This window comes from Rhinoderma darwinii, chromosome 7 (assembly GCF_050947455.1).
Source record: "Rhinoderma darwinii isolate aRhiDar2 chromosome 7, aRhiDar2.hap1, whole genome shotgun sequence".
Classification (NCBI taxonomy): Eukaryota; Metazoa; Chordata; class Amphibia; order Anura; family Rhinodermatidae; genus Rhinoderma; species Rhinoderma darwinii.
The window spans coordinates 72396663-72424088 of NC_134693.1; the positions used below are offsets into that span (position 1 = coordinate 72396663).

The window sequence follows — 27426 nt, forward strand, 5'->3', positions numbered from 1 at the left end:
CGCTCCTAAAGGGAGACCCTGACGGCTGTCCATGTATGGACAGTGGTGTCAGGGGATTCTCTTGGAGCGGAATCCCCTGCCAGAGCGTCAGCAAGGCTCTGGCCAGGGATTCCGCTTCAGGTGGTGCCCCAGATGTCACGGTCCATGGGGCCTGCGTGGCACTCCCTACAGGGGCCTGCGTGGCACTCCCTACATAAAAAAAAAATCTTCTCACATGCAATTCGTGCTGTGAGGAGGAGAGCGAGCGGCAGAAAACATGGCTGTCACTCAGATCATGTCCAAATGATGGCCGTGTTTTACACAGCCCCATGGACTTATATGGGAGCCGTGCGCCCACAAAGGCCCCAAAATAGGGCATGTTCCATTTTTTGGACGGCCCAGTTTACCAGGCCGTCAAAAAAATCAGCCATGTGAACTGCCCCATTTGGGGTCTATTGTACATACTGAGGCCGTGAGAATAGGGCCTTACAATAAGGATAGCAATCGGATTTCAGCCTGCTCAAAGATGCCTGACAAAGCATTTAACACATCTCAGCAAGAGTTAGAAAGAGCTTTACTTGCCATGACACCTTCTTTGAAGTAGTAATGGGAGTAGAAACATTTTGTCAGTAGTTCTTCCATGGTAATCCGGTGGGTATGCAATGCCCATTTTAGAAATTCAAATTGCGTGCCACCTTTTTTTAACATACTCAATTACAAGAGATAGTATTTCAGATACAGGGTTTCTAGCCTTTTTATGCAAACTAGAATTCACAATAGCTAAAAGCATGATAGAACATTTAGTGGCTGAAGTAGTGACATACTATCAGTAAGTTGTACAGTAATACTAACCTTAGAATGCGTCGGGATGTCAAAATTTATAACAACATCCACATGTGGAATATCAAGTCCTCGACTTGCGACATCAGTGGCCAGGAGGACTGAGCGGGATTTTGCCTTAAACTTATTTAGAGAACCAAGTCTTTTATTCTGTAGGAAAGAAAAAAAAACTGCTTTGGTAACTGTCAAGGCACATTTCACTTGTACTTAGATTTTTTTTTTCACATCAATTGGTGTTAAAACCTCATACAAATTTATAAAAAATAAATCTAAGTTTAAGCTATCAAGACTCAATATAAAATATAAGGATTTGGCTTAAAGGGTAACTAAACATTAAAAAAAAACTTCTGACATGTCATAGTGACACTGCAGAAGATTTGATCGGTGGGGGTCCGAACACTGAGACCCCCACAGTTCGCTAAAATTAGTTATTGCTTATTGCAGAATTGCTCGGGTGAGCCTTAAGCCGCTTAGATTCGGATTGGCTTTTCTCGGAAAGCCGAGCAGTTGGTGTACTAGCTCAGACTTTCTATGGGGTCCGCAAACCAATTGCTCGGCTTTCCAAGAAAAGCTGTTCAGAAACAAAAAGCAGCTTAGCGCTCACCCGTGTGCTTCTGCCGCTTCAAATTAGTGATCGGCTGGGGTCTGAGTGATCGGACCCTCAACCGATCAAAACTTCTTCTGACATGTAACGGACAGGTCAGAAGTTTCTTTAAAGTTTAGATACCCTTTAAAAAATAAACGCAAAAATCAGCAGCAAATTCATACTGTGTGAACAAGGCCTAATGGCGTCACGGCATCCACCTGTTTTTTCAAAACGCACGGTTTCGTTTCTGCAGCTTCAATGTATTCTAGTACAAAAAGGCTTCAGAAAGAACGCCGCTGTGAGCCAAACGCATTGGTGAGTAGCTGACAGCTTGACAGACAGCAGCTCTTGTGCTCCTGAGCGATCATCTAAACTCCGCTCTGATCAAGTCAAAGTGGTTCCAGTGAGAGCACGTCACCGGCTGATTTGGCTGACAGCCATGTTTTGCGGGCTCTATGTACTGTACACAGATGATGCAAGAGTGAAACAGTGCATTTTTTTTAATTTTTATATATATATAGTCAATATAAGTGCATAAAAAACAAAAAAAAAAAACAAACGCATTTCATTGTCAGAGCCTGTCCAGATGATCAGCAGGTCATCAATGTACCGGAAATAGGTTCGACGTTAAGTTGTGCAGGTTGATAAAAACTCCTCTAGTTTGGCCATGAACAGGTTAGCATATTGTGGTGACATTTTGCTACCTATTGCGCTTCCCATACAATGCAGATATAGGTCTTTGTCAAATGAAAAATAATTGTGCTAGATTGTTACTTTCAAGAAAGCGTTGGATGCCATCCTCATGGGGGATGTTAGAATACAGAGACTCCACATCCATAGTTGCCAATAATGTTCCCTCTTGTAGTGGACCTAGGATGTCTGTGGTGTCCTGGACATAACTGTCACCTATGTCACTAGGGAGAGGTTTTTATCAACCTGCGCAAGAAACCTCCAGCTTATTTCCGGTACATTGATGACCTGCTGATAATCTGGACAGGATCTGAAAATGTACTGCTATATTTCCATAAAAACTTTAAACATCCTACCATCAAACTCACTCTCAACTACTCAAAATCTCAAACATATTTCTTGGACATGACCATATACATAAGAAACAATACCATACAACCCACAAATCGATCATAAACCTACAGGACGTCCTGCCTAAAGAAATCCATCATCTACAGAAAGGCTCTGCGGTACATACGGATCTGTTCAGACAGTGAAGACCGAAAACAACACCTGCTATCACTGAGGAATACATTCTTACAACAGGGATACAATCCGCAAATTATAGATGACCAGATCTACAGAGCAACAAAAATTCCAAGGAGCAATCTACTGGAGTACAAAAAGGAGGAAGACAACAGCAGGGTGCCCCTAGTGGTCCTATACAACCCCCAAATGCACATTTTGAGGAAAATTGCTGCTGATCTCCAACCTATATTTCACAAAAACAATAAACTAAAGGAAATATTCCCAGATTTGCCTCTCCTTGGATACAAACAGCCACCAAACCTAAGGAATCTCCTGGTCAGAAGTGCCTCTCATCACCAACAGCAGGAAATGCAAGACCTGTACCAACATCTTGTCATCAAACACCATCCACAATCACTGGCACGTTCTCCTGTACATCCTCCAATGTAGTGTACATGATACCGTGTACAAGGTGCATAGATAAAAGGAATCTACATTGGAGGAACTAAACAAAAACTACAAACCATAAAGAATCTTCAGACCTACAATAAAAAAGCCACCTGGATACAGCCATGGGAAAACACTTCTCTGGACCAGACCACAGTATGACAGATTTAAAGGTCCTAATACTGAAGGGTCATTTTAAGAATGACAGAAATAAAAATGTTGGAAGTCAAGCTGATAATAACATTTCAGTTATTGACACAAGGCCTCAATTTAACACCAGGATTTATGAGCCACTACATGGACACAGGTCACATCCCCATCAGACTGACTCCAGATCCCTTATCTTTTAAGTCATCACCCCTATAACCTCAGTTTTATTGCCCCGGCTTATCTTAATGACGTATCACCTCAGGTACTAATTTTCTTTGTGTAACATTTTAGGGCCTGTTCACATCAGCGTGGTCTTTCAATTGAGGGATTCCGTAAGAGGTTTCCGTCGGAGGAACCCCTCAACGGAAAGGCAAACGGAATCCTTAGCTTCCGTTTACATCACCATTGATCTCAATGGAGACGGAAACTTTGCTAATGGTTTCCGTTTGTCACCATTTTTTAAGGGTTTCGTTGTTCTGACAGAATCAATAGCGCAGTCGACTGCGTAATGGATTCCGTCAAAACAACGAAATCCTTGAAAACTGGTGACAAACGGACACCATTTGCACCGGATCAGTCACCATTGAAATTAACGGCGATGCAAACGGGAAGCTATGGTTTCCATTTGGATTCCCCTGATGGAAAGCTCAGACGGAAGCCCTGACACAGATGTGAACGAAGCCTAATTCATTCATTTGTAAACTTGCCTGAAGGAGCCGGTGTGCTGAAAGCTTGCACATATCATTTTTATGGTTAGCCAATAAAGGTCTCATACCTATAATACTTTTGTCTCCGACACAAAAGGTATTTTGACATTGCATATTGTTTCTGGAAAGAAAAACAACCTGAAAGACCGAGTCAGAGCTTTTCTGCATTGAGAACTACCAGGTATCTAGAACCTAATTCTTAACCATATAAATCTTACCTGACTCATTTGGCCATGGAGAGGTATGGCAGTGAATCCAAGATTACGAAGCAAAATAGCAACCCGTTGTGTATTGTTACATGTGCTGCAGAAGATCATGAACGTATTCCCTGCCAGTTCATTCAAGATATACACAAGATAGCTGTCCTAAAACGATAAAATCACAGTGGAAGAAAATAAGTTTGCGCTTTAAAAAATTTTTAATTCTGATTTATGATTCAACAATATTCTGATGCACAATTAATAGTTATAAAATAGTTACAGAAGAGAAAACACAAACGGCAACCTGAAGGACATACATATATATTACTAGTGAAGTTAAAAGGGGCTGTCTACTTTTTTTCTATTAATTTATAGAATAGGAAATCTTCGATTTCTAATATACATGTATTTAAAATTCTGCTCACAAAACCTTATATCAGTGCAGTTGCCTCGAAGAAAAAAACTAAATAAAAATAAATAAATGGCATAGCCCAAGTTTAGTCCATAGTAACGCACCCATAGGATAAAGATGGCATCAGTCATGTGACCACTGGTATTCAGGTAACACTGTCCAGGTATAGAACAGGTGAATAATAGGTTATTGAGGAGCAGAAATGATAAAGTCTTTCTACCTACAGCAGCATCTCCTCATCTTCATGTCGGTCAGTGTCTGTGTAGGAGCAGCTTTTACATTATTTTCCCTGTCTCCTCTATGCTGTTTTTTTTTTTTTAAATTAACTTTGTTAACAACTTCTCAGAGACAGACAGCCATTTTATAAATCATCTAGAGACGGTAAATACAGGCACAGTGAAGTAGTTGTTTATCTTTATTCCACCATTATTCCTACTCACTTAGCCCATGGATGTGTCCGCTACGTTGCCAGAACACATTGTGTGGGTGTTAGTGCTTGTGGTGGTCACATGACTGACGCCATGTTTATTCATACTCCGTTAGCCTGTGGATACATTACACAGGACTAATCTGTGGGATATACCATTCTACTGTGACAGGGGCCTCATGCACTAGAAGGAATGTAAGCAGAATTTCCAATACATGTATATTAGAAAAAACTGTATGATTTCCAGTTCTACAAATATAAAAAAACTTTAAAAAAACTGGACAGCCCCTTTAAAAAGATTTTACAGTTCTTGGGTGGAGTTGAACATGTTTCTATGCCAGTTTTATGGAGTAAAATGTTGCAAACGAGGAAAAAGTCACAATTACTGCGACTATTGGGCGGTTTCCCTCAGAGCTTAGTGAAAGGGGGCATTGCCATCTGCAGCCAACGCATTTACTATAACTTATGCCAGAAGCTGACAAACCGTAGCAGAAATCTACAGAATTTCATTCTGTGTGGCACGAATAGCCGAGGCTTGAGACCGAATATATTTGTTGCATCAGCTTGTTTTTTTTATTAAAGAGACTCTGTCACCAGATTATAAGTGGCCTATCTCCTACATAATCTGATTGGCGCTGGAATGTAGATAACAGCAGTGGTTTTTATTTTGAAAAACGATCATTTTTGAGCAAGTTATGAGCAATTTTGGGCCTTAATGCCCAAGCCAGATTTGTTAAATCTGGTATGTGTGACTTTATCAGAGAATAACTCAGCGAAAGTTTTGAATATCCAAGTAATTCTGACATTGTTTTTTCGTCACATGTTGTACTTTATTTTAGTGGTAAAATTAGACTGATACGATTTACGGAAATGAATAAAAAAAATGAAGAAATTTTGTAAAAATTATCATTTTTCCCTATTTTTAACGGCAATATGTCACATATGTACATACATACAGTACAATTTTTTTTATTAAATATATATTTCCATCTCTTTACTCTATTTTGGTAGCACTTTTGGAAAAAAAAAATTTTTTTGTGCAATTTAGAAGACTTACAAGTTTAGTAATAATTTTATACATTTTGAAGTACATTTGCTTTTCCTGCACCAAGCCAGGTTTTCAGAGGCTCATATGTGTCAAAATGGTGGAAACCCCCACAAGTGACACCATTTTGCAAACTACACCCCTTAAGGTATTTATTAAGGGGTGTTGTAAGTATTTTGACCCCACAGTTTTTTTGTAAGAATTCATGCAAAGCAGGCATAAAAAAATATAATCTCACTTTTTTCATAAAAGTATCAATTTGAAGACCGATTTCTGTGTAAAGCGACCATAAGAATGAAGAAACACACCCCAAAATCTATCACCCTGTTTCTCCTGTTTTCAAAAATGCCCCCATTGTGACTCTAATGCATTGCCTGGACACACAGCAGGGCTTGAAAGGAAGGGAGCACCTGGAGGCTTTCAGGACTCCTATTTTGCTTGAAAATGTTTTAGGCCCCACTGTATATTTGGAGAGGTTTTGAACTACCAGAACGATAGAAACTCCCCATAAATTACCCCATTTAGAAAACTAGACCCCTTAAGGTATTTATCTAGGGGTGTAGTGAGTATTTTGACCCCACAGTTTTTTGCTAAATGTAATGCATAGCAGGTGAAAAAAAATAAAAAAATCACTTTTTTCATAAAAGTATCACTTTGAAGACCGATTTCTGTGTAAAGCGATCATGAAAATGAAGAAACACACCCCAAAATCAATCACCCGGTTTCTCCTGTTTTCAAAAATACTCTCATTGTTGCCCCAATCTGCTTATTAGACGTGTGGCTGGGCCAAAAAGAGAGGGAGCACCCTTTGGCTTTCAGGGCACAATTGAATAAATTCTAGGCCCCATATCATGCATTTAGAGGCATTGAGCTGCCTGAACAAAAAAAAAAACCACGCAGAAATGACCCCATTTTAAAAACTAAACCCCTAAAGGTATTCATCTAGTGGTGTAGTGGGCATGCGGATCAAAAAATTTTTAAAGGAGGAAATAATGGGTATTATTTCAGACACTATGGTATTTCTTTTTCTTCTTACGTTTCCAGATAAAATAGAGGAGACGTGGTAGAAGGTTATTTTGTTAGAAATATGCCACATTAATAAATTTGTGCGGCATACAGAATAGAAGTGAAGCCGTGTATTCATAACGGATACATGTCGCTATAGACGTATTTGCCTGTACTTATGACTATGTCTTGCTGAAGAAGCAGTTGGTGCCATTATGATGTCATTGTGGACAGAATTCTGTCCTAATATAAAATCAGTCAGAGAGGAAAAAATAAACTGTACTGGAGTGACGGGCAATATCTTCAAACAAATGGAGGAAAATGTATCCAACTATGTTGCAAACTCGAGTCTGTTCACTAGATAGAACACCTGCAGGGCTGTCAAGGCAAGGTTTTGTTTTTTTCAGTGACTGGTTGTACAACGTCTCTTTAGCTCCATCAATCCTTATGAGGGACGAATGTGCCAAGTGACGCGGTACACCATAACAGGCCCCTGCCCGACAAGGTAGGAACCGCTATGTGCACAAAACAACCAATCACCTACAGAATATATAAAAGGACAGTGTCCAAAACCATCTATAGGAACAGTAAAGGATCACTAATCCCCAAAATGATGTCAGTATTTCCAGAAGAACCGTAACAAAGCCCATGGTGTATTGATAAGGAACAGCTCGATTATTAGAGATCCTCCAAAAAAAAAATATCATGCCCGTATCACGGTACAGAATTAGGAATGTAACCGCTGTATGTGGCAGGACGTAGTCATAAGAAAAAGGAAATACATCCCCAATTTATTCTTGTAACCATTGCTAAAATGCACGACTTCCACTAATTCAGGGGCGGCACGGGCCGCAGGTGTTGGATTTATCTACTAATAAATGCACTGCCCACATTTATTTTTTATTTCAAGAACACTTGTGGGGTCCATGTTCTGGATAGACAGATGTGGGCTCCTGCACAATAAACTGTATTCATTTGTGAGTGATCAAGTCCTGGATTTAATTGTCCAAGAAATGTATAAAAAAAAAAATTAGTTTTACAGTCTGAAATAAATACTTTACTTCCTCCCCATGAGAATCCCTCCCTCCCTTGGAAAGCTCAGAAACGAAAAATAAAAATATGAATAAATGAAATTGACTCCCTAAAAAGAATCCCCCCCATCCCACCCTTTTTGGTGTTCCCTAAATTATAGATAAAATTAATAATTAGAAACGGTGTGGTAGGTCTCAAAACAGGGGTAGTTGCACAGGCCTGGATTTGAAGGGCACATGGGGCAGTAAAACCGGGTATCCCTCCTCCTTCCGTGTTTACTGCACACCCGGCATCTCCTTTGGGGGTATTCCTTACTCTCAGTGGCAGGGACGGGGTGAAGGAAGTGGCGCTCAGTGAGCCTTTTGACATTCTCTGACTCAAAGGAGTCTCCAGGTGCGGGGGAGTCAAACAGGAGGTGCTCTATAATTTTCTCCTGATACTGGAGGAAACTGAGCATTCCCTGGGTCTTATAGAGCACATAACTGTTGTAAGTAGCCATCTGGATAAGGTAGATCGCTACCTTTTTATACCAGGCCCTAGTTTTGCGCTTGACCAGGTACGGTTGTAGGACCTGGTCAGATAGATCGACTCCCCCCATGAACTTGTTATAGTCCACCACGCAGACCGGTTTCCTCTTATCAGAGGTAGCGCCCCTCTCTCTTACTGCCACTGTGGTGTCCTCGTGCACGGTGGAGAGCATGTACACATCCTTTTTGTCACTCCATTTTATTGCGAGCAACTGGTCACTGGTGAATGAGAGTGACGCACCCCTTACTAGTCGCCTGGACACCAGCTGTTGAGGGAAGCCGACTATTTTTTCGTACCGTCCCACAGGCCCCTGTATTCGCAGCATGGAGGGACTTATACAGGGGGACACTGGTGTAGTAATTGTCGGTGTACACATGGTACCCTTTCTGTAGGAATGGCACCATAAGTTCCCAGACAATTTTCCCACTAATGCCAATATCCTCTGGGCATCCTGGGGGATTAAGGTGGCGGTCCCTGCCCTCATATATAAAAAAGGCACAGGTGTAGCCCGTTGTGCTCTCGCACACCTTATAGAGTTTCACTCCGTATCGGGCTCTTTTGGAGGGGATATATTAGCGAAACGATAGACGGCCCTTGAAGGCCATAAGGGACTCGTCTAATGCTATTTTTTGGCCTGGGGTGTACAAATTCAGAAAAGACTCAGATAGGAGGGAGATGAGGGGTCTCAACTTGTTGAGGCGATCATGGCCTGGGTCACTTCTTGGGGGGATTTGGGAGTTGTCCGAGAAGTGCATGAAGCGCATTAGCGTCTCATAGCGCGTTCGGGTCATGACAGCAGCAAATACAGGGGTGCTATGGATAGCGCTAGTAGCCCAGTAGGAGCGGATAGACGTTTTTTTTTACTATCCCCATATTTAGGGTAATTCCCCAAAAAATTTTCATTTCACAGACGGTTGTGGGGATCCATCCTCTGGAATAGTAAGAACTGGGATTTTGGGTGACAAATTGCCTGGCGTATAAATTCGTCTGCTGGACGATTAGTTCCAGGACCTGATCGCCTATAAACAAATTAAAAAAATTATAGGGGGTAAAATTTGTGACATCAGAGTTGATGCCTGGAGTCGCTGTAAATGGCGGAATTTGGGGGGAGAAAGAAACTGCAGGATCCCACATGGCGGGAGGGACTGCAGTACTAGGCCCGGCTCCTGACGCCTCACCGGTGACAGCTGCGTCCACCACCATAGGGCTGGGGGGTCCAGTGGCAGAAGCAGAACTTGTGTCGCTTTCTGAGCCAAGTTCTGCTTCTGACGCAGTGTCTGTATCACTGCCGGAACCGCTAGAGCACAGCATGGCGTATGCCTGCTCTGCAGAGAACATTCTGCGGCTTCTGCAGTTCATTATTTTATAACACTAAACTAACAAGTAAATTTATTTTTTTTTTTGTATTTTTAATTTTTTGGGGATTTTTTTTTTTTTATATAATATAGACACAACACTAACGTAAAAAAATAAAAAGATACGGTAAACCGCAGTTAATTACAGCAACTAAAACTAATTCAGCGGGAAAAAAAAAGAATTACGGAGATAACAAGTAATTACGGGTAATCTGGCGTGATTACGGGTAATCTGGCGTGATTACGGGTAATCTGGGGTGATTACGGACAATATCGGAACACTGGCGAGTACGTATGTGGTGTATTTCACAGTATAATACAGCACAAGATTTCTATAGTATTTCTCTCTCTCCTCTCACAGATCAACTACAGTGAGAGGAGGGAGGGAAAGAGCACAAATCTTGTGCTGTATTGTGTAAATATGGGACTATGGTCACTGTGATAGGTATATCACAGTGACCATATGATCAGGGACCAATTATCAGGGTCCCTGATCAGTTTCTATGTACAGGCAGAATAGCTGCCTTATCTCACTGCACATGCGTGCGCCATTTTCTTTTTTTTCCCCGGCAGTTAGGGACGGGGGGGGGGCACGGGGGACACGATCGGAGGCAGCAGGGGGCCTAAGAAGCAGTTTTTTTTATCTCCTCTCACCAAACATACATGGTGAGAGGAAATAAAATCATAATTTGCTGAGGCACATTTATTGTAACGGCGGTCGCCGGTATTCGTTGAATACCGGCGATCGCCGGTATGGGGACCACAAACAGCGGTCCCCAGTCACTGCTCCCAGCCCTCAGCTACCTCCGGCAGCTGAGAGCAGGGAGCTAAACCTCCCCCCGGCGGCGCTATTTTATTCCGATGTCGCGACGTAAAAAGTCTATGGCATCGGAATAAAGCCCGTTAGTGACCGACGTAGAAACACGATGGGTCGGTCACTAACGGGTTAATGCCCAACTGGGCGTGTTTTTACTTTTGACCAAGTGGGTGTTGTAAAGAAGTGTATGAGGGTGACCAATCAGTGTCATACACTTCTCATTGTTCCAGCCCAGCTTCTTTCACTGCACAGTCACACTGCGGTGTGGATCATGCTGGGCTGGAACAATGAGAAGTGTAGGACACGGATTGGTCACTGATTGGTCAGCGTCATACACTTCTTTACAACACCCACTTGGTCAAAAGTAAAAACACACCCAGTTGGGCATTAAGAAACTAAATCTAAAATTGCTCATAACTTGCTCAAAAATGATCGTTTTTCAAAATAAAAACCACTGTTATCTACATTACAGCGCCAATCAGATTATATAGGAGATATGGCACTTATAATCTGGTGACAGAGACTCTTTAAAACGGACACAGTTTTCATACACCTCCCTCCAGGTCTTTTTATGCCCCTGCACTTTCTTTCATAGCCTGTGTGACGGTCAGCCGCTTGTCTGACTGTCTAATCCTGTACACGAGCTGCAATGAAAACACAGAAACAGGATCTTTCAACTCTTATTCTGCGACTATAAGGCCGAGTTCACACGTAGCATAAATACTGCGGATTATCCGCAACTGTTTTCATTGCGGAAAATCCACAGCGTATTACAGGAGCAGCAAAGTGGTTGAGATTTGAACAAATCTCGTCTCCACACAGCCAGAAAAAAAACCACCGAAAAACCGTTCAGAAATTGACGTGCGGTGCAGTTTTTTAATCCACAGCATGTAAATTTATGCTGTGGAATCGCTGGTTTTCCCCATTGAATTCAATGGGGGGGGGGGGGGGGATGTAAAATCCGCAGAAAACAGATGTTGCGATTTTTGAGATGCAAAAACTGCAATTACGACACAAAAATCTAAACTCAAATACCAAAAAATTACTTACCCATAAATCTCTGCTTTCTGCGTCCAGACAGCCTCCAGGGATTACGTTTCATCCCAGGTGACTGATGCAGGCAGTCACTGGCTGCAGTGGTTACATGAGATGAACCATAATTCCAGGAGGCCGGGATGAAGGATGTCAGAGGGTCACAGGTAAGCATTAGCTTTTTATTTTTTTTAAACCTATTTTCCTGCAGTGGACGTTCCTCCGGCCGAAAAACTGCACAACAATTTGCCACGGTTTTTCGCTCGGAACTCCATGTGGTGTCCGGGGCGGATACGCTGTGTGCTTTTACACATGGTATCCGTCCTGTGTGAATATACCCTAACTGTGCTTCCCCCATGAATAAGGTTTTATTCATTATCACATTTCAAGAGCAATAACTTCTTTTGAGGGCTTATTTTTTGCGGGCCAAGTTGTAGATTTTATTGGTACAATTGCAGAGTTTAATTAATCGATTAACCTTAAAACTTTGTTGAATGTGTTTTGCAAGTTATTTTACACTATTTACCGTGCAGTAATATATAACATGTTAACTTTAATCTACAAGTTTTTCCGATTATGGCAATACCAATAATATATAGTGTTTTTTGGGTCATTTTTGGTGTTGACGCATTCCATGTGCCATAAAACTTTATTTTTGGTCAATGTAGTAGTATGACATTTTTGCGAGGCCAGCAGGAGGTGTGTGCAAAATCCGCTGACTGCTTCTCTAGCCATACCAGTTTAAGTGATAACTATTACAACTGCAGTCCTGGCCAATAGTTTTGAGACGGACACAAATTTTGGTTTTCACAAAGTGTTTTTAGATCATACGTTTTTAAACTTTTGACAGATACTTCAAGTTTATGCAAAAACTCAATATTTACGGCGTAGACCCTTCTTTTTCAAGACTTCTGCAATTCGCCCTGGCATGCTGGATATCAGTTCCTGGGCCAAATCCTGACTGAGGACAACCCATTCTTGCCTAATCAGTGCTTGGAGTTTATCACAATTTTGGTGTTTTGTTTGTCCACCCGCTTTTTAACCTCTTGCCGCGCTGCTCCGCAATAGTACGTCCTGCAGAGGGGCTAGTTCCCGCATCCAGACGTACTATTGCGGAGTAGTTCCCGGCGCACACTGTCCTAACGGACAGTGTCCGGGAACCGGGAGCTCAGCTGTCCCTGACACTCCAGCCTTGCCGGTCAGTGGACCATCGCCGCTGATTTCGGCAATTAACCCCATAAATTCGGCGACGGATTGTCGTCGCCGCATTTAAGTGGTTTGGAGCACATCGGCAGCCCCCACAAAGTGATCGTGGGGGTTACCGATGCTTGTCACGGCAATCGGAGGTCAGACAATGACCTCCGTGTTGCCATGACAGATAGAGTACATTACACTACGTGTGTAGTGTAATGTACTCTAGCAGCGATCAAAGCTGCAAGTCTAAGTGTCCCCTAGTGGGACAAGTGAAAAAAGTAAAAAAAAGAAAATAATAAATGTTTTCAAAAAGTGTAAAAATATAAGTTATATAAACAAACACTGCATTTTTTTCCTATAAGAAGACTTTCATTATAGGAAAAAATGAACACGTTAAAAAAGTACACATATCTGGTATCACCGCGTTCGTAACGACCCCAACTATAAAACTATAATGTTATATTTCCCGCACGATGAACACCCCAAAAAAAAAATCAATAAAAAAACGACACCAGAATCGCTATTTTTTGGTCACCACCCCTACCAAAATAGAGAATAAAAAGTGATCAAAAAGTCGCACGTACCCGAAAATAATGCCGATAAAAACTACAACCCGTTCCGCAAAAAACAAGCCCTTACACCGCTTTTTTGACTGAAAAATAAAAAAGTTACGGCTCTCAGAATATGGTGACAGAAAAGAAATTATTTTATAAAAAAGAGATTTTATTGCGCAAACGCTGCAAAACATAAAAAAAACCCTATATACATATGGTATCGCCGTAATCGTACCAACCCGCAGAATAAAATATAATTGTCATTTATAGTGCGCGGTGAACGCCGCAAAAAATAAACTAAAAACAATTGTCAGAATTGCTTGTTTTTGGTCACCCGGCTTGCAAAAAACTTTAATAAAAAGTGATCAAAAAAATGGCACATACCCCAAAATGGTACCAATGAAAAGTACAGATTGTCCCGCAACAAATAAGCCCTCACGCAGCTCCGGTGGTGAAAAAATAAAGAAGTTCTGGCTCTCAGAATATGGCCACACATCTATGAATTATTATTTATTTACCGCATTATTATACCCTCTTATTATATGCCCTGATGTACTCTGCACAGATTACATATGCCCCCACATTATAAACTGAAATACCAGCGAAACCCAAAACAGAAAAACTACAGAGCAAAATCTGCGCTCCAAAAGCAAAATGGCGCTCCCTCCCTTCTGAGCCTTGCAGCGTCCCCAAACAGCAGTTTGCGCCCACATATATGGTATCGCCATACCTGGGAGAACCTGCTTAACGTTTTATGAGGTATTTGTCTTCAGTGGCACAAACTGGGCACAACATATTATGCACTATGACTTAATAGCACGTTATGGTGCGGGGGTGATGTATGGAGCGGGCTCACATGCTGAGCCCGCTCCATACGCTGCGGGCGTCAGCTGTGTATTAGAGCTGACACCCGGGACTAACGGACAGGAACAGCGATCGCGCTGTTACAGGAGTCTGTAAGAATAACAATATACTGCAATACATTAGTATTGCAGCATATTGTACCCGCGGATCCAATGATCGCTGGTACAAGTCCCCTAAGGGGACTAATAAAATGTGTAGAAGAATTCAAGTTATTAGTAGTGAGAAAGAAAAAAAAGTTACAAAAAAAAACCTTTTCCCATTTTTCTTCAAACGTAATGTAAAAAAATAAACAGAATTGATATCGCTACGTCCGTAAAAGGCCGAACTATTACAATCTACCATTATTTAACTCGCACGGTGAACACCGTAAAAAACTAAAATAATTTAAACCGCCAAAATCGCTGTCGTTTTCATTTTTACCGCACGGCGAAAGCTGTAAAAACGAAAACCCCAAAAAATGGAATCAGATTATTTCCTATATTACTATATTTTCCTATTATTTTTCAGTTTCCCAGTACTTTTTATGCCACTTTAAATGGTATCAATAGAAACTACAATTCCTCCCGCAAGAAATAAGCCCTAACATCACTCTACTGACGGAAAAAGAAAAAAGTTATGGCTCTTGGAAGGCGGGTAGTGAAAAACGAAAATAAGAAAGCAAAAAATGGATCAGTCCTGAAAGGGTTAATTCATTTCTAATGAAAAAAATGTATGACCACATGTGGGGTATTTCCATACCCGGGAGAAATAGCTTTACAAAAATTGGTTGTTTATTTCTCCTTTATCCCTTGTGAAAATGAGAAAATTCAATATTTTAGTGGAAAAAAAATTGTGATATAAATTTTCTCTGCCTAATTCTAATAAATTCTGCAAAAGACCCGTGGAATCTAAATGCTCACTATACCCCTAGAAAAATTCCTTGAGGGGGGGTTTCCAAAATGGGGTAACTTGGGGGGCTTCCACTGTTTTGGTTGCAAAGGCGGCACCGAAAAACAATCCAGCAAAATCCGTGCTCCAAAATCCAAATGGCGCTACTTCCCTTCTGAGCGCTGTCATAGGTCCAATCTGCAGTTTATTACCACATATGGGGTATTGCCGTAATCAGGAGAAAATGCTTTACAAATGTTGTGGTTCTTTTTTTCCTTTATTCCTTGTAAAAATTTAAAATTTCTATGTTTTTTCAGAAAAAAAGTTGATTTTCATTTTCACTGCCTAATTCCACTAAATTCTGCAAAAAACCTGTGTGGTCAAGATGCTAACTATACCCCTAGATAAATTCCTTGAGAGGTGTCGTTTCCAAAATGGGGTCACTTTTGGGGGGTTTCCCCTGTTTTGGTCTCTCCATGGCGTTGCAAACGCGACATGGCACCGAAAACCAATCCAGCAAAATCCGTGCTCCAAAATCCAAATAGCACTCCTTCCCTTCGGAGCCCTGCTGTGGGTCCAATCAGCAGTTTATTACCACATATGGGATATTGCTGTAATCAGCAGACATTGCTTTACAAATGTTGGGGTGATTTTCTTCATTATTCCTCGTAAATACTAAAAATTTCTATGTTTTTTCAGAAAAAAAGTAGATTTTAATTTTTACAGACTAATTCCAATATATTTAGCGAAAAACCTGTGTGGTCAAAATGCTAACTATACCCCTAGAAAAATTCCTTGATAGGTGTAGTTTCCAAAATGGGGTCACTTTTGGAGGGTTTCCCCTGTTTTGGTCCCTCCAGGGCGTTGCAAACGCGACATGGAACCGAAAACCAATCCAGCAAAATCCATGCTCCAAAATCCAAATGGCGCTCCTTCCCTTCTGAGCCTTGCTGTGGGTCCAATCAGTAGTTTATTACCACATATGGGATATTACCGTAATCGGGAGACATTGCTTTACATATGTTGGGGTGCATTTTCATTTTTACAGACTAATTCTAATAAATTTAGCGAAAAACCTGTGCGGTCAAAATGCTAACTATACACCTAGATAAATTCCTTGAGGGGTGTAGTTTCCAAAATGGGGTAACTTTTGTGTCGTTTCCACTGTTTTGGCACCACAAGACCTCTTCAAACCTTACAAGGTGCCTAAAATATATTCTAAAAAAAAGGAGGCCCAAAATCCACTAGGTGCTCCTTTGCTTCTGAGGCCGGTGCTTCAGTCCATTATCATACTAGGGCCACATGAGGGATATTTTTAAAAACTGCAGAATCTGGGCAATAAATATTGAGTTGCATTTCTCTGGTAAAACCTTCTGTGTTACAAAAAAAAATGTATTAGAAATTAATTTCTGCAAAAAAAATAAAATTTGTAAATTTCACCTCTACTTTGCTTTAATTCCTGTGAAACGCCTAAAGGGTTAAAACACTTTGTGAATGCTGATTCGAATACCTTGAGGGGTGCAGTTTTCAAAATGGGGCGACTTCTGGGGATTTTCTAATATATAAGGCCCTCAAAGCCACCTCAGACTGAACTGGTTCCTGAAAAAATAGCTTTTTGAAATTTTCTTTAAAATAAGAGAAATTGCTGCTAAAGTTCTAAGCCTTATATCGTCCTAGAAAAATAAAAGGATGTTCAAAAAACGATGCAAACATAAAGTAGTCATATGGGAAATGTTAACTAGTAACTCTTTTGTGTAGTATTACTATCTGTTTTACAAGCAGATACGTTTAAATTTAGAAAAATGCTAATTTCTGCTAATTTTTTCTAAATTGTGATGTTTTTCAGAAATAAATACCAAAATTATCGACAAAATTTTTTCACTATCATAAAGTACAACATGTCACGAGAAAACATTCTCAGAATCGCTTGGATAGGTAAAAGCATTCCAACGTTATTACCACATAAAGTAACACGTCAGATTTGAAAAAATCGGCTGGGTCCTGAAGGCCAAAACAGGCTTGGTTCTTATGGGGTTAAGGACTGATCACAGGTTCTCAATGGGATTAGGATTTGGGGAGTTTCCATGCCAAGGACCCAAAATGTAAATGTTTTGTTCACGGAGCCACTTAGTTATCACTTTTCCCTTGTGACATGGTGCTCCATCATGCTGGAAAAAACATTGTTCATCACAAAATTGCTCCTGGATCATTGGGAAGAAGTTTAGATATTATTCTTTATTAATGGAAGCGTTCTTAGGCAAAATTGTGAGTGAGCCCACTCCCTTGGATGAAAAGCCATCCCACATATGAATGGTCTCAGGATGCTTTACTGTTGGCCTGACACAGGACTCATGGTAACACCCACCTTTTCTTCTCCGGACAATCATTCTTCCGGATGTCCCAAAGAGTCTGAACGGGGGTTCATTAGCGAAAATAACTTTACTTCATTCCTCAGCAGTCCAATCCCTAATCCCTGTATGTTCTGCAGAACGTCAGTCTGTCCTTGATGTTTTTCTGGGAGAGAAACTTTGCTGCCCTTCTTGACACCAGGCCAGCCTCTAAAAGTCTTTGCCTCACCGAGCGTTGCACTGACAACTGCCTGCTGCTATTCCTGAGCAAGCTCTGCACTGGCGTTGATCAGTTCCCGTAGCCGAATCCTCTATAGGAGACGGTCCTGGCACTTGCTGGACTTTAGATTAAAACTACGCTATGTAAAATTTAGTGAATGAACTTCAATAAAAAAACTGAATGTCCGTCACTAACGGACGCTAAATCTGTAACACTATTAGTGCTAAAAAAAAAACTGTAATATAAAAATTATACTGTAGTCAATTTAGACAAACTATAAAGCTACAGTAACCACTGACACTAAATGTAGCACTATATTTTAGAAAAAAAACCTATAGTATAAGAAATATACTACAGTAAATTGACACTAACTTTAGAAAATTTGTATAGCTAAAACTACCTAAAATGTTATGTAATTTTTTTTATTATAAAACAGATGCTAACCTATATGTCCGCTACCCTAATGCCCTACCTATGCAACTACTAGCTACACCTAAACTACCGCTACCCTAACGTCCTACCTATGCAGATACTAGCTACCCCTAAACTACCGCTACCCTAATGCCCTACCTATGCAGGTACTAGCTCCCCCTAAACTACCGCTACCCTAATGCCCTACCTATGCAGGTACTAGCTACCCCTAAACTACAGCTACCCTAACGCCCTACCTATGCAAATACTAGCTACACCTAAACTTCCGCTACCCTAACGCCCTACCTATGCAGATACTAGCTACACCTAAACTTCCGCTACCCTAACGCCCTATCTATGCAGGTACTAGCTACCCCTAAACTACAGCTACCCTAATGCCCTACCTATGCAGGTACTAACTACCCCTAAACTACAGCTACCCTAACGCCCTACCTATGCAGATACTAGCTACACCTAAACTTCCGCTACCCTAACGCCCTATCTATGCAGGTACTAGCTTTCCCTAAACTACAGCTACCCTAATGCCCTACCTATGCAGATACTAGCTACACCTAAACTTCCGCTACCCTAACGCCCTATCTATGCAGGTACTAGCTACACCTAACTATATTTTATTTAAACTTTTTTTTTTTTTACTTTTTTACAGTTTTATATGTAAAAAAGGCCCAAAAAAACCTGCATCAACAAAATTACCACGGAGGCTGATTACAGACTCAGCATTCAGTGGCCGCGGGGCGCACACAAAAAGATGGTGCAGTAAAAATAGTCCAAAAAATAAGCCTGCGCCAAAAAATTAGCACAGATGCCGATCAGTGATGGTGGTCACTGATCAGCGCTCAAGGGCTGCAGGACACACACACACATGCACAGAGATGGTGCTGGCAGAAAAATTAAAAAATAAAAACCTGCCGTTGGATGTCGTTAAGGGGTTAAAACACACACCTCTGAACGTAGACGTATGGTATGTATGAACTCCTCATCTTCGTTTTGTGCATAGAATCATTTTATTTGCATAATGTGGTCTGCTTGTGTAAGCATTTCGGTCACAACCTTGATTTTTTGGTGCAATTTTAGCTTATAATCACGGTTTGATACAAAATTGCATGAAGGTAGTTGTGCGTATAAATTATTGTGCTGTATTTGTATACATGGAATGCTGTGTATTAGCATATTAGCTGTTTGCCATGTGCAGTACATAATTGAAACACATTTGTGGATGATGGCTAAATATTGCATGGCCTGTTTCAGCATTTTTGAGAGCACAATCGCTTGTTGATGTAGGTCTATATGAACTTTGCACACCTTGATCTATTATTTTTACATTGATTTAGTCTAAAAACCTGTTTGTATTGGAGTATAAGGCACAATTTTTTTTTTAATATTCAAAAATACCTATATTGTTATTCATTTTATGTCTCCTGAGCAGGACTTCCAAAAGGAGGAAAAAAAGAATCCAGCCTTGACAAACAAGACCCATGCAATACTGCAAAGACAACTCCAGTTGCAGATCACTTTAGGGGTCAACTTTCTTTTTCGGTCCTGGGGGGGTGGGGGGGGGGGGTGACAAGCTTCCTTATCAATGTCATACATACGTACACGTGTACATGTCTTTTTTTTAAAATAAAAACTGCACCAAAAATAAATATTAAATTGCCTGTGTGACCTGTGTTGCAGTTTATTAAGCATTTTTACTGTGGCTTTATAAGAAGGTGGAGGCAGTTCAAGCTACAATTACAAAGGAAAAAACCAAACATCGTAACCGTATTGCAATGTCCTTATGGAAGTTACCGGAAATCCATACCTTGAATTTGGAAGGGATGAAAATATAGTACTGTTGCAGTTTGTCTACGGTTTGATACTTCGAGGACACTGCACATTTCACTGGGTCTCTCAAAGCAGCACGTTGGAGTTTTTGCACCTGAGTAAACAAAAAAATAAAAATTAGATTATATTTTGAAAGAGAAATAATTTTATTAATACCCCACAAGAGCTCTGTCCCTGCAAAAATAAAAAATCCTATATAAAATGTAAACTGAAGTGAAGTATGCCAAGAATATCACTCAAAACATTGCAGTTTGATACACAGTAACAATAAGGCCTCTCAAAACTCCCAAATTGCACAGTTAGGCCCCATGCACATGAACGTAAAAACGCCCGTAATCACGGGCCCATAGACTTCTATTGGCCACGGGTACCTCCCCGTATGCTTACGGGAAGGTGTCCGGGCCGTTGAAAAATATAGAACATATCCTATTTCAGGCCGTAATTACGGAACGGGCAGGCCCATAGAAGTCTATGGGGTTCCCGTAATTACGGGTGACGGCGTGTGTGTGCACCCGTAATTATGGGAGCGTTGCTAGGCGACGTCAGGGGATAGCCACTGTCCAGGGTGCGGAAACAGTTAACTGGTCGGCAGTAACTCTTTCAGCACCCTGGACAGTGACTTCCGATCACAATATCAACGTGTAAAAAAAATAGAAGTTCATACTTACCCAGAACTCCCTGCTTCTTCCTCCAGTCCGGCCTCCCGGGATGACGTTTCATCCCAGTGACCGCTTCAGCCAATCACAGGCCAATAACTGGCTGCAGTGGTCACATGGACTGCCGCGTCATCCAGGGAGGTCGGGCTGGATGTCAAGAGAGGGACGCGTCACCAAGACAACGGCCGGGTAAGTATGAATTCCTTTTACTTTTACCTCGGAAAGGGCTGCCCCTTCTCTCTATCCTGCACTGATAGAGAGAAGGGGCTGCAGATTAGTGCAGTGCAATTTTGCAGCGAAAACGTGCCCGTAAATACGGGTCGAATACGTGTGACCAAGGACCCGTATTTACGGGAGGGAAAAAATACGTTCGTGTGCATGAGGCCTTAGGCTCAGTTCTCACTGGGCAGATACACCGTATAAAGTTACACCGCGTATCCATCCCAGTGGCCGCATGGAATTCGTGTGAAAAACTGCAAACTTTGGTGCAGTCTTTTGCCCGAAACATTCGTGGCAGGAAACTGCATCATTCAGCCGGCTATAACAGACCGACCTCATGGGATGAGGTTTCATCCCAGGAGACCGATGCAGCATGTGATTGGCTGCAGCAGTCACATGGGTTGAAAGGTCATCCCATGAGGAAGAAACAGACTTCTGGGTAAGATATATATTTTTTTCTGAGTTGCTTTATCAACTGAACTGCTATTCGTTGCGGGTTTTATCTCCCCCATTGAATTCAATGGGAAAAACCCCCAAAAAATAAGCAGTTTCCACACCGCATGTCAATTTCTAAGCGTTTTTTTTCTGCTCAGTATTTATGCAGCGTGTGGTTAAGATTTGTTCGCTTTCATCCACTTTGCTGCTACTGTATTATGGTGCGGATTTTCCTCAACGCATTCCGTTGCTGAAAATCCGCAGTATTTACGCAACGCTTAAACTGACCCTTAAAGGTCCTTTTACACAGGCCAATTATCAGGTGAACGCATAATTTATGCGATCAAAAATAATGTTTACTTGTCAGCTGCAAACCTCCCTGCTGAGATGTGCGGCTGACATGATGCATGAGGGCTGATCGACAAGCTGTATTGTCAATCAGCACTGATTTAAAAAAGTGGTTAACACCGGAGAGTTTTAGCCATGTAAAATAACCTATGGTAAATAATTACTATGGTAATAATTCATATGTTGCCATTGTAAGTTTTGATAAGAAATAAGAATCACCTATTACAAGTTTAACGGCTAATACCACCCATTATTTTTAGAAACAGATGATTACGGGTAAAGATCTATATTTATTTGCTCTAGAACTTTGTTGGGTCAGGGGCATAGGTCCATATATACACTGTGTATGTCAAGTAATGCCAAGCTGTATAAACTTGACTGCTTATTGGATGAAGCAGATCAGTTGAGGGAAATAAAAAACAAAAAAACTGCAAAATTAAACTGCCAAATATTTGAGAAGAATCAAACGTGAAGCGACCAGGTACCCATTATCCTCCACTGCGGTCATATTCCAGAACTGCAACTTCCGTGGAGTGCCCAGATGTAGAATCTGAAACCCTACCACTACTGAACAAGACACAAGATGAAATGTCAAGACTGGGTCAAGAAATATCTGAAGACAGATTTTTTCAAAGGTTTTATGGACTGATGAGATGAAAGTGACTCTTGACGGACCAGATGGATGGGCCGGTGGCTGGATCAGTCACGGGCACAGAGCTCCACTCAGACGCCAGTAAGGTGGAGGTGGGGTACTGCTATGAGCTGGTATTATTAAAGATGAGCTAGTTTGGACCTTATCGTGTTGAAGATGGACTAAAAATCAACTCCCAAACCTACTGTCAGGATTTAGAAAACACTTTCATCGAACAGTGGTACAGGAAAAAGTCTGCCTCTTTCAAGAAAACCATGATTTTCATGCAGGACAATGCTCCATGGCATGCATTGAAGTAATCCACTGAAGGGCTAGCCAGTAAAGGCCTTAAAAATGAAAGAATAATGACATGGCCCCCTTCCTCACCTGAGCTAAACCCTATTGAGAACACATGGGCCCTTCTTAAAGGGAAGGTGTCATGTTTTTTTTAAATTTTATTGCTTTTAATATATTAACAAAAATGTTATTTAATGGTGTTCTCATTTTTTACTTTTTAATGTATTCTTACTTTTACTTCTCTATGGGGGCTGCCATTTTTTTCATCTCTGTATGTGTCGATTAACGACACCTACAGAGATAGAATATGGCACATAAAACCCCATAGAGAATGCGAACGGGAGCCGTTCCATTCTCAGAAGCGTGCGCCATCTGTGTGGGAACGGCGCATACGCCACTCTCACACAGACCAAAACGAAGCTCGTGCGTAGAGCGAAATCCGGCGCCATTTTCGGACCGGAAGCCGCTGCCGGACAGTAAGATGACGACTTCCGGCCGTATGTTCAACTAAGCAAAGGCGCAAGGAAGAGGAGCGTAGACCAGCGGAGGCAGGAGCAGGTAATTTATGTTCGTGTATGATGTGTGTATTATGTTCGTGTGATACCGTCTGCTGAGCCCTGTATCTAATCCTCCTAGCACTGTGCAGTCGCTCAGAAAATGGCAGCACACAGTGTAGGAGGTTTGAAGATATTCAAACCCTTCCTTCTCCTGGCACTAGCCAGAAGAAGGGAGGGGGGATTGTGTGAGGACACTAGAGGAGAGTGTGTCCACCCCAAATTTGCAGCATAATTCAATGAGGTTGCTTTACCACATGCCAATGCTGCAATTTTGGGAACTTTATAATATCTCCTGACTTGTGAAAAAATGTAAAACAATGTGTAATCACTTGAACTCTAATTGTTTAACTGAAAAAAAAAAAAAAAAGTCTAGCGACACATTCCCTTTAAACGGCAGATTTACGGCGAAGGAAACCAGTACACCCCTCTGAAGAGTGTCTGGGAGGCTGTGGTTGCGGCTGCAAGAAAGTTGATAGTCAACAGATTAAGAAACTGACAGACTTCATGTATGGAAGGCTTAGGCCCTGTTCACACTGAATTTTTTGACGTGGAAACCGCGCCGCAAAACTAGTCAAAAACTGCCCGAAAATGCCTGCCATTTCAATGGGAGTTAAACAAGTTTTTTTACCGCGAGTAAAAGAAAACGCGTCACGGTAAAAAGAAGCGTCATGACCCATCTTGAGGCGGTTTCCGCCTCCAAAACCCCATTTCAAATCAGTCAGTCAGTCCTCGACGAGTGTTTTGACGAGTTTTTGTCAAACCACTGTGCAAAAACCGTCTGGAGCAGTTTTTGCAGGAGGAATTTTCCTCCTGCAAAAAACTCTGTGTGAACATAGCCTTATACGGTTATTGAAAAGAAGGGTGGCTATATTAGTTACCGATTTTATTATTTGTTTTGGAAATGTTTATTTGTAAATTTTGAGTGGTTTGTTTATTCTCACTTTAAGGCTATGTTCACACTGAGTTTTGGCGAGTTTGTTGACGCGGAAACCGCGCCGCAAAACTCGTCAAAAACGGCCCGAAAAGGTCTCCCATTGATTTCGGAGAAAGAAGGGACATGCCCTATCTACGGGCGTTTACGCCTCTGACCTCCCATTGACATCAATGGGAGGCAGAGAAAGCATATTTCGGGGCGTTTTATGCTCGCGGCGCTCTATGGACGCAGGCGAAAAACGCAGCGAAAATCGGCGTGCAGGGAGAGGAAAATCTGCCTCAAACGTCCAAACGGAATTTTGAGGCACAATTTCCGACTGCAAAAAACTTTGTGTGAACATAGCCTAACAGATGTAAATAAACAAGTGAGATGGGAAAATTTTCCCTTTTCATTTAGCTACATAATTCTGCACACTAATATTTGCCCAATAATTATTCACACAGATATTCTCCTAAGAAAGCCAAACCCTCACTTTTACTTTCTTAAACATTCAGGTTTGAGGTTTAACAACATTTGGGATTGACTGACCGCACTGTAGTTGTTCAATAATAAAATTAATCCTCAAAAACACAACTTGCCTAATAATTGTGCACAGAATGTAATTAATTGCATTAGACATATAAATAGGACGTGATTTGTGTAACTGTTGCACTTTATATATTATTGCCTTAACCCTTTCAGGACTGAGCTCACTTTGGCCTTCAGGACCAGCCCCATTTTTTTCAAATATGACGTATCATTTTATGTGGTAATAACTCTGGAATGCCTATCCAAGCGATTGTTTTCTCGTGACATATTGAACTTTATGTTAGTGGAAAAAATTGGTCAAACTCATTGCTTATTTGTGAAAAACACCAAAATTTCAAGAAAATGTGCAAAATCTATGATTTTTCTCATTTTAAATGTATCCGCTTGTAAAACAGATAGTAATATCACACAAAATAGTTACTATTTCACATATCCCATGTCTATTTTATGTTTGCATTCGTTTTTGAACATTTTATTTTTCTAGGACGTTACAAGGCTTAGAACTTTAGCAGCGATTTCTCACATTTTCAAGAAAATATCAAAAGGCCATTTTTCAAGGACCAGTTCAGTTCTGAAGTGGCTTTGAGGGCCTTATGTACTAGATAGATAAATCACCCCATTTAAAAATTGCACCCCTCAAAGTATTCAAAACAGCATTCAGGAAGTTTCTTAGGCGTATCGCAGGAATTAAAGCAAAGTAGAGGGGAAATTTACAAATGTAATTTTTTTTTGAAGAAATTCATTTGTAATACATTTTTTTCTGTAACACAGAAGGTTTTACCAGAGAAACGCAACTCAATATTTATTGCACAGATTCTGCCGTTTTTAGAAATATCACACGTGGCCCTAGTGCCCTAATGGACTGAAGCACCGGACTTAGGGTATGTTCACACGACCTTTTTTCAGAATTACGCCCGAAAAGATGGCCTTATTACGCCTGCAAACATCTGGCCATTGCCTGCAATGGATTTTACGATGTTCTGTTCCCACGAGCCTTTATTTTACGCGTCGATGTCAAAATATGGCACGTAAAATGACGGCTCGTCAAAAGAAGTGCAGGACACTTCTTGGGACTTTTTGGAGCAGTTTTTTCATAGACTATTGAAAACGGCTCCAAAAATGGCCGTAAAAAACGCTGCGAAAAACCCAGTGAAAAACGCGAGTTGCTCAAAAACGTCTGAAAATCAGGAGCGGTTTTAAATGGAAATTTGCCGTATTTTCAGACGTATTTTGTTAATCATGTGAACATACCCTTAGAAGCAAAGGACCACCTAGAGGATTTTGGGGCCTCCTTTTTTAGAATATATTTTAGGCACCATGTCAGTGGTCTTGTGATGCCAAAACAAAGGAAACACCCAAACAGTGACACTGTTTTGGAAACGACACACCTCAAGCAATTTATCTAGGGGTATAGTTAGCATCTTTACCCCATAGGTCTTTTCCTATATTTATTGGAGTTGGTCTGTGAAAATAAAAATCTAACAAGAAATAAAAGGAGAAAAAGAACCCCAAAAATTTGTAAAGCAATTTCTCCTGATTACGGCAATACGACGTATGTTGTAATAAACTGCTGTTTGGACCCACGGCAGGACTCGGAATGGAAGGAGCAATATTTGGCTTTTGGAGCTCAAGTTTAGCTGGAATAGTTTGCAAAGCCCCGGAGGTACCAAAACAGTGGAAACACTTCAAAACTCACCCCATTTGGGAAATTACACCCCTTAAGGAATCATCTAGGGGTATAGTGAGAATTTAGACCCCACAGGTCATTTGCAGAATTTATTAGAATTAGGCGGTGAAAATTAATATAAATATTTTTTCCACAAAATTGTTACATGTTTTCATTTTCAAAGGATAATGGAGAAAAAGCCGCCCAACATTTGTAAAGCAATTTCTCCCTAGTACGGCTATACCCCACGTGGTCATAATTGGTTTTTCAAGAGAAATTAATTAACCCTTTCAGGACTGATCCATTTTTTGCTTTTTCATTTTAGTTTTTCCCTCCCCGCTTTCCAGGAGCCATAACTTTTATTAGTTATCCGTCAGTAGAGACGGATGAGGACTTATTTTTGCGGGAGGAGTTGTAGTTTCTAGTGATACCATTTAACCCCTTCCCGACATTTGCCGTACATGTACGTCATGGAAAGTACTGACTTCCCGCATCTTGCCGTACATGCATGCCAAATGTTTGGGACCGGCTCAGAAGCTGAGCCGGTCCCATCATCACCGGATCTCAGCTGTATCTTACAGCTGACATCCGACTGTAACGGCGGGGACCGAAATTAGCTTCGATCCCCGCCATTAACCCCTTAAGTGCAGCGCTCAAACGCGATCGCTGCACTTAAGGTGTTTGCAGCTTATCGGAACCCCAGTAATGAAATTGCCGGGGTTCCGGTGGCTGCAATGGCAACCGGAGGCCTAATACTGGCCTCCCGGTCTGCCTAGCACCGAAGCCGGTCAAGATCCGCCCGGCGGCGGAGCCTGATCGGCTTCCGTAGCTGTCGGCAAGATGGCGCCGGGTCAGGAGCTGATCCGGCGTCATCAGCGGTGGAAGTCAGCTGTACTGTACAGCTGACATCCACCTGTAACGGCAGGAACCGGAGCTAGCTCCGATCCCTGCCATTAACCCCTTCGATGCAGCAATCGAAAGCGATTGCTGCATCGTAGCGGTTACTAGCAGATCGCCAGCCCTGACAGGCAATCGGGACTGGCGACTGCTGTTATGGCAACAGGAGACACAATGGTCTCCTGCTCTGCCATTA

The 27426-nt window shown here is 41.4% G+C and overlaps 1 protein-coding gene across 1 annotated transcript in view; it reads right to left on the reverse strand.

Moving 5' to 3' along the window:
- Positions 1–27426, reverse strand: part of DDX47 (DEAD-box helicase 47) — a 104861-nt gene that overhangs the window by 31977 nt on the left and 45458 nt on the right. Inside the window, exons 7-9 of the mRNA XM_075833538.1 lie at positions 20040–20156; positions 4125–4271; positions 832–969 (exon numbers count right to left, since the gene is read on the reverse strand). Of these exons, the coding sequence (XP_075689653.1) occupies positions 832–969; positions 4125–4271; positions 20040–20156 (402 nt within the window). The remainder of the gene's footprint in view (positions 1–831; positions 970–4124; positions 4272–20039; positions 20157–27426) is intronic.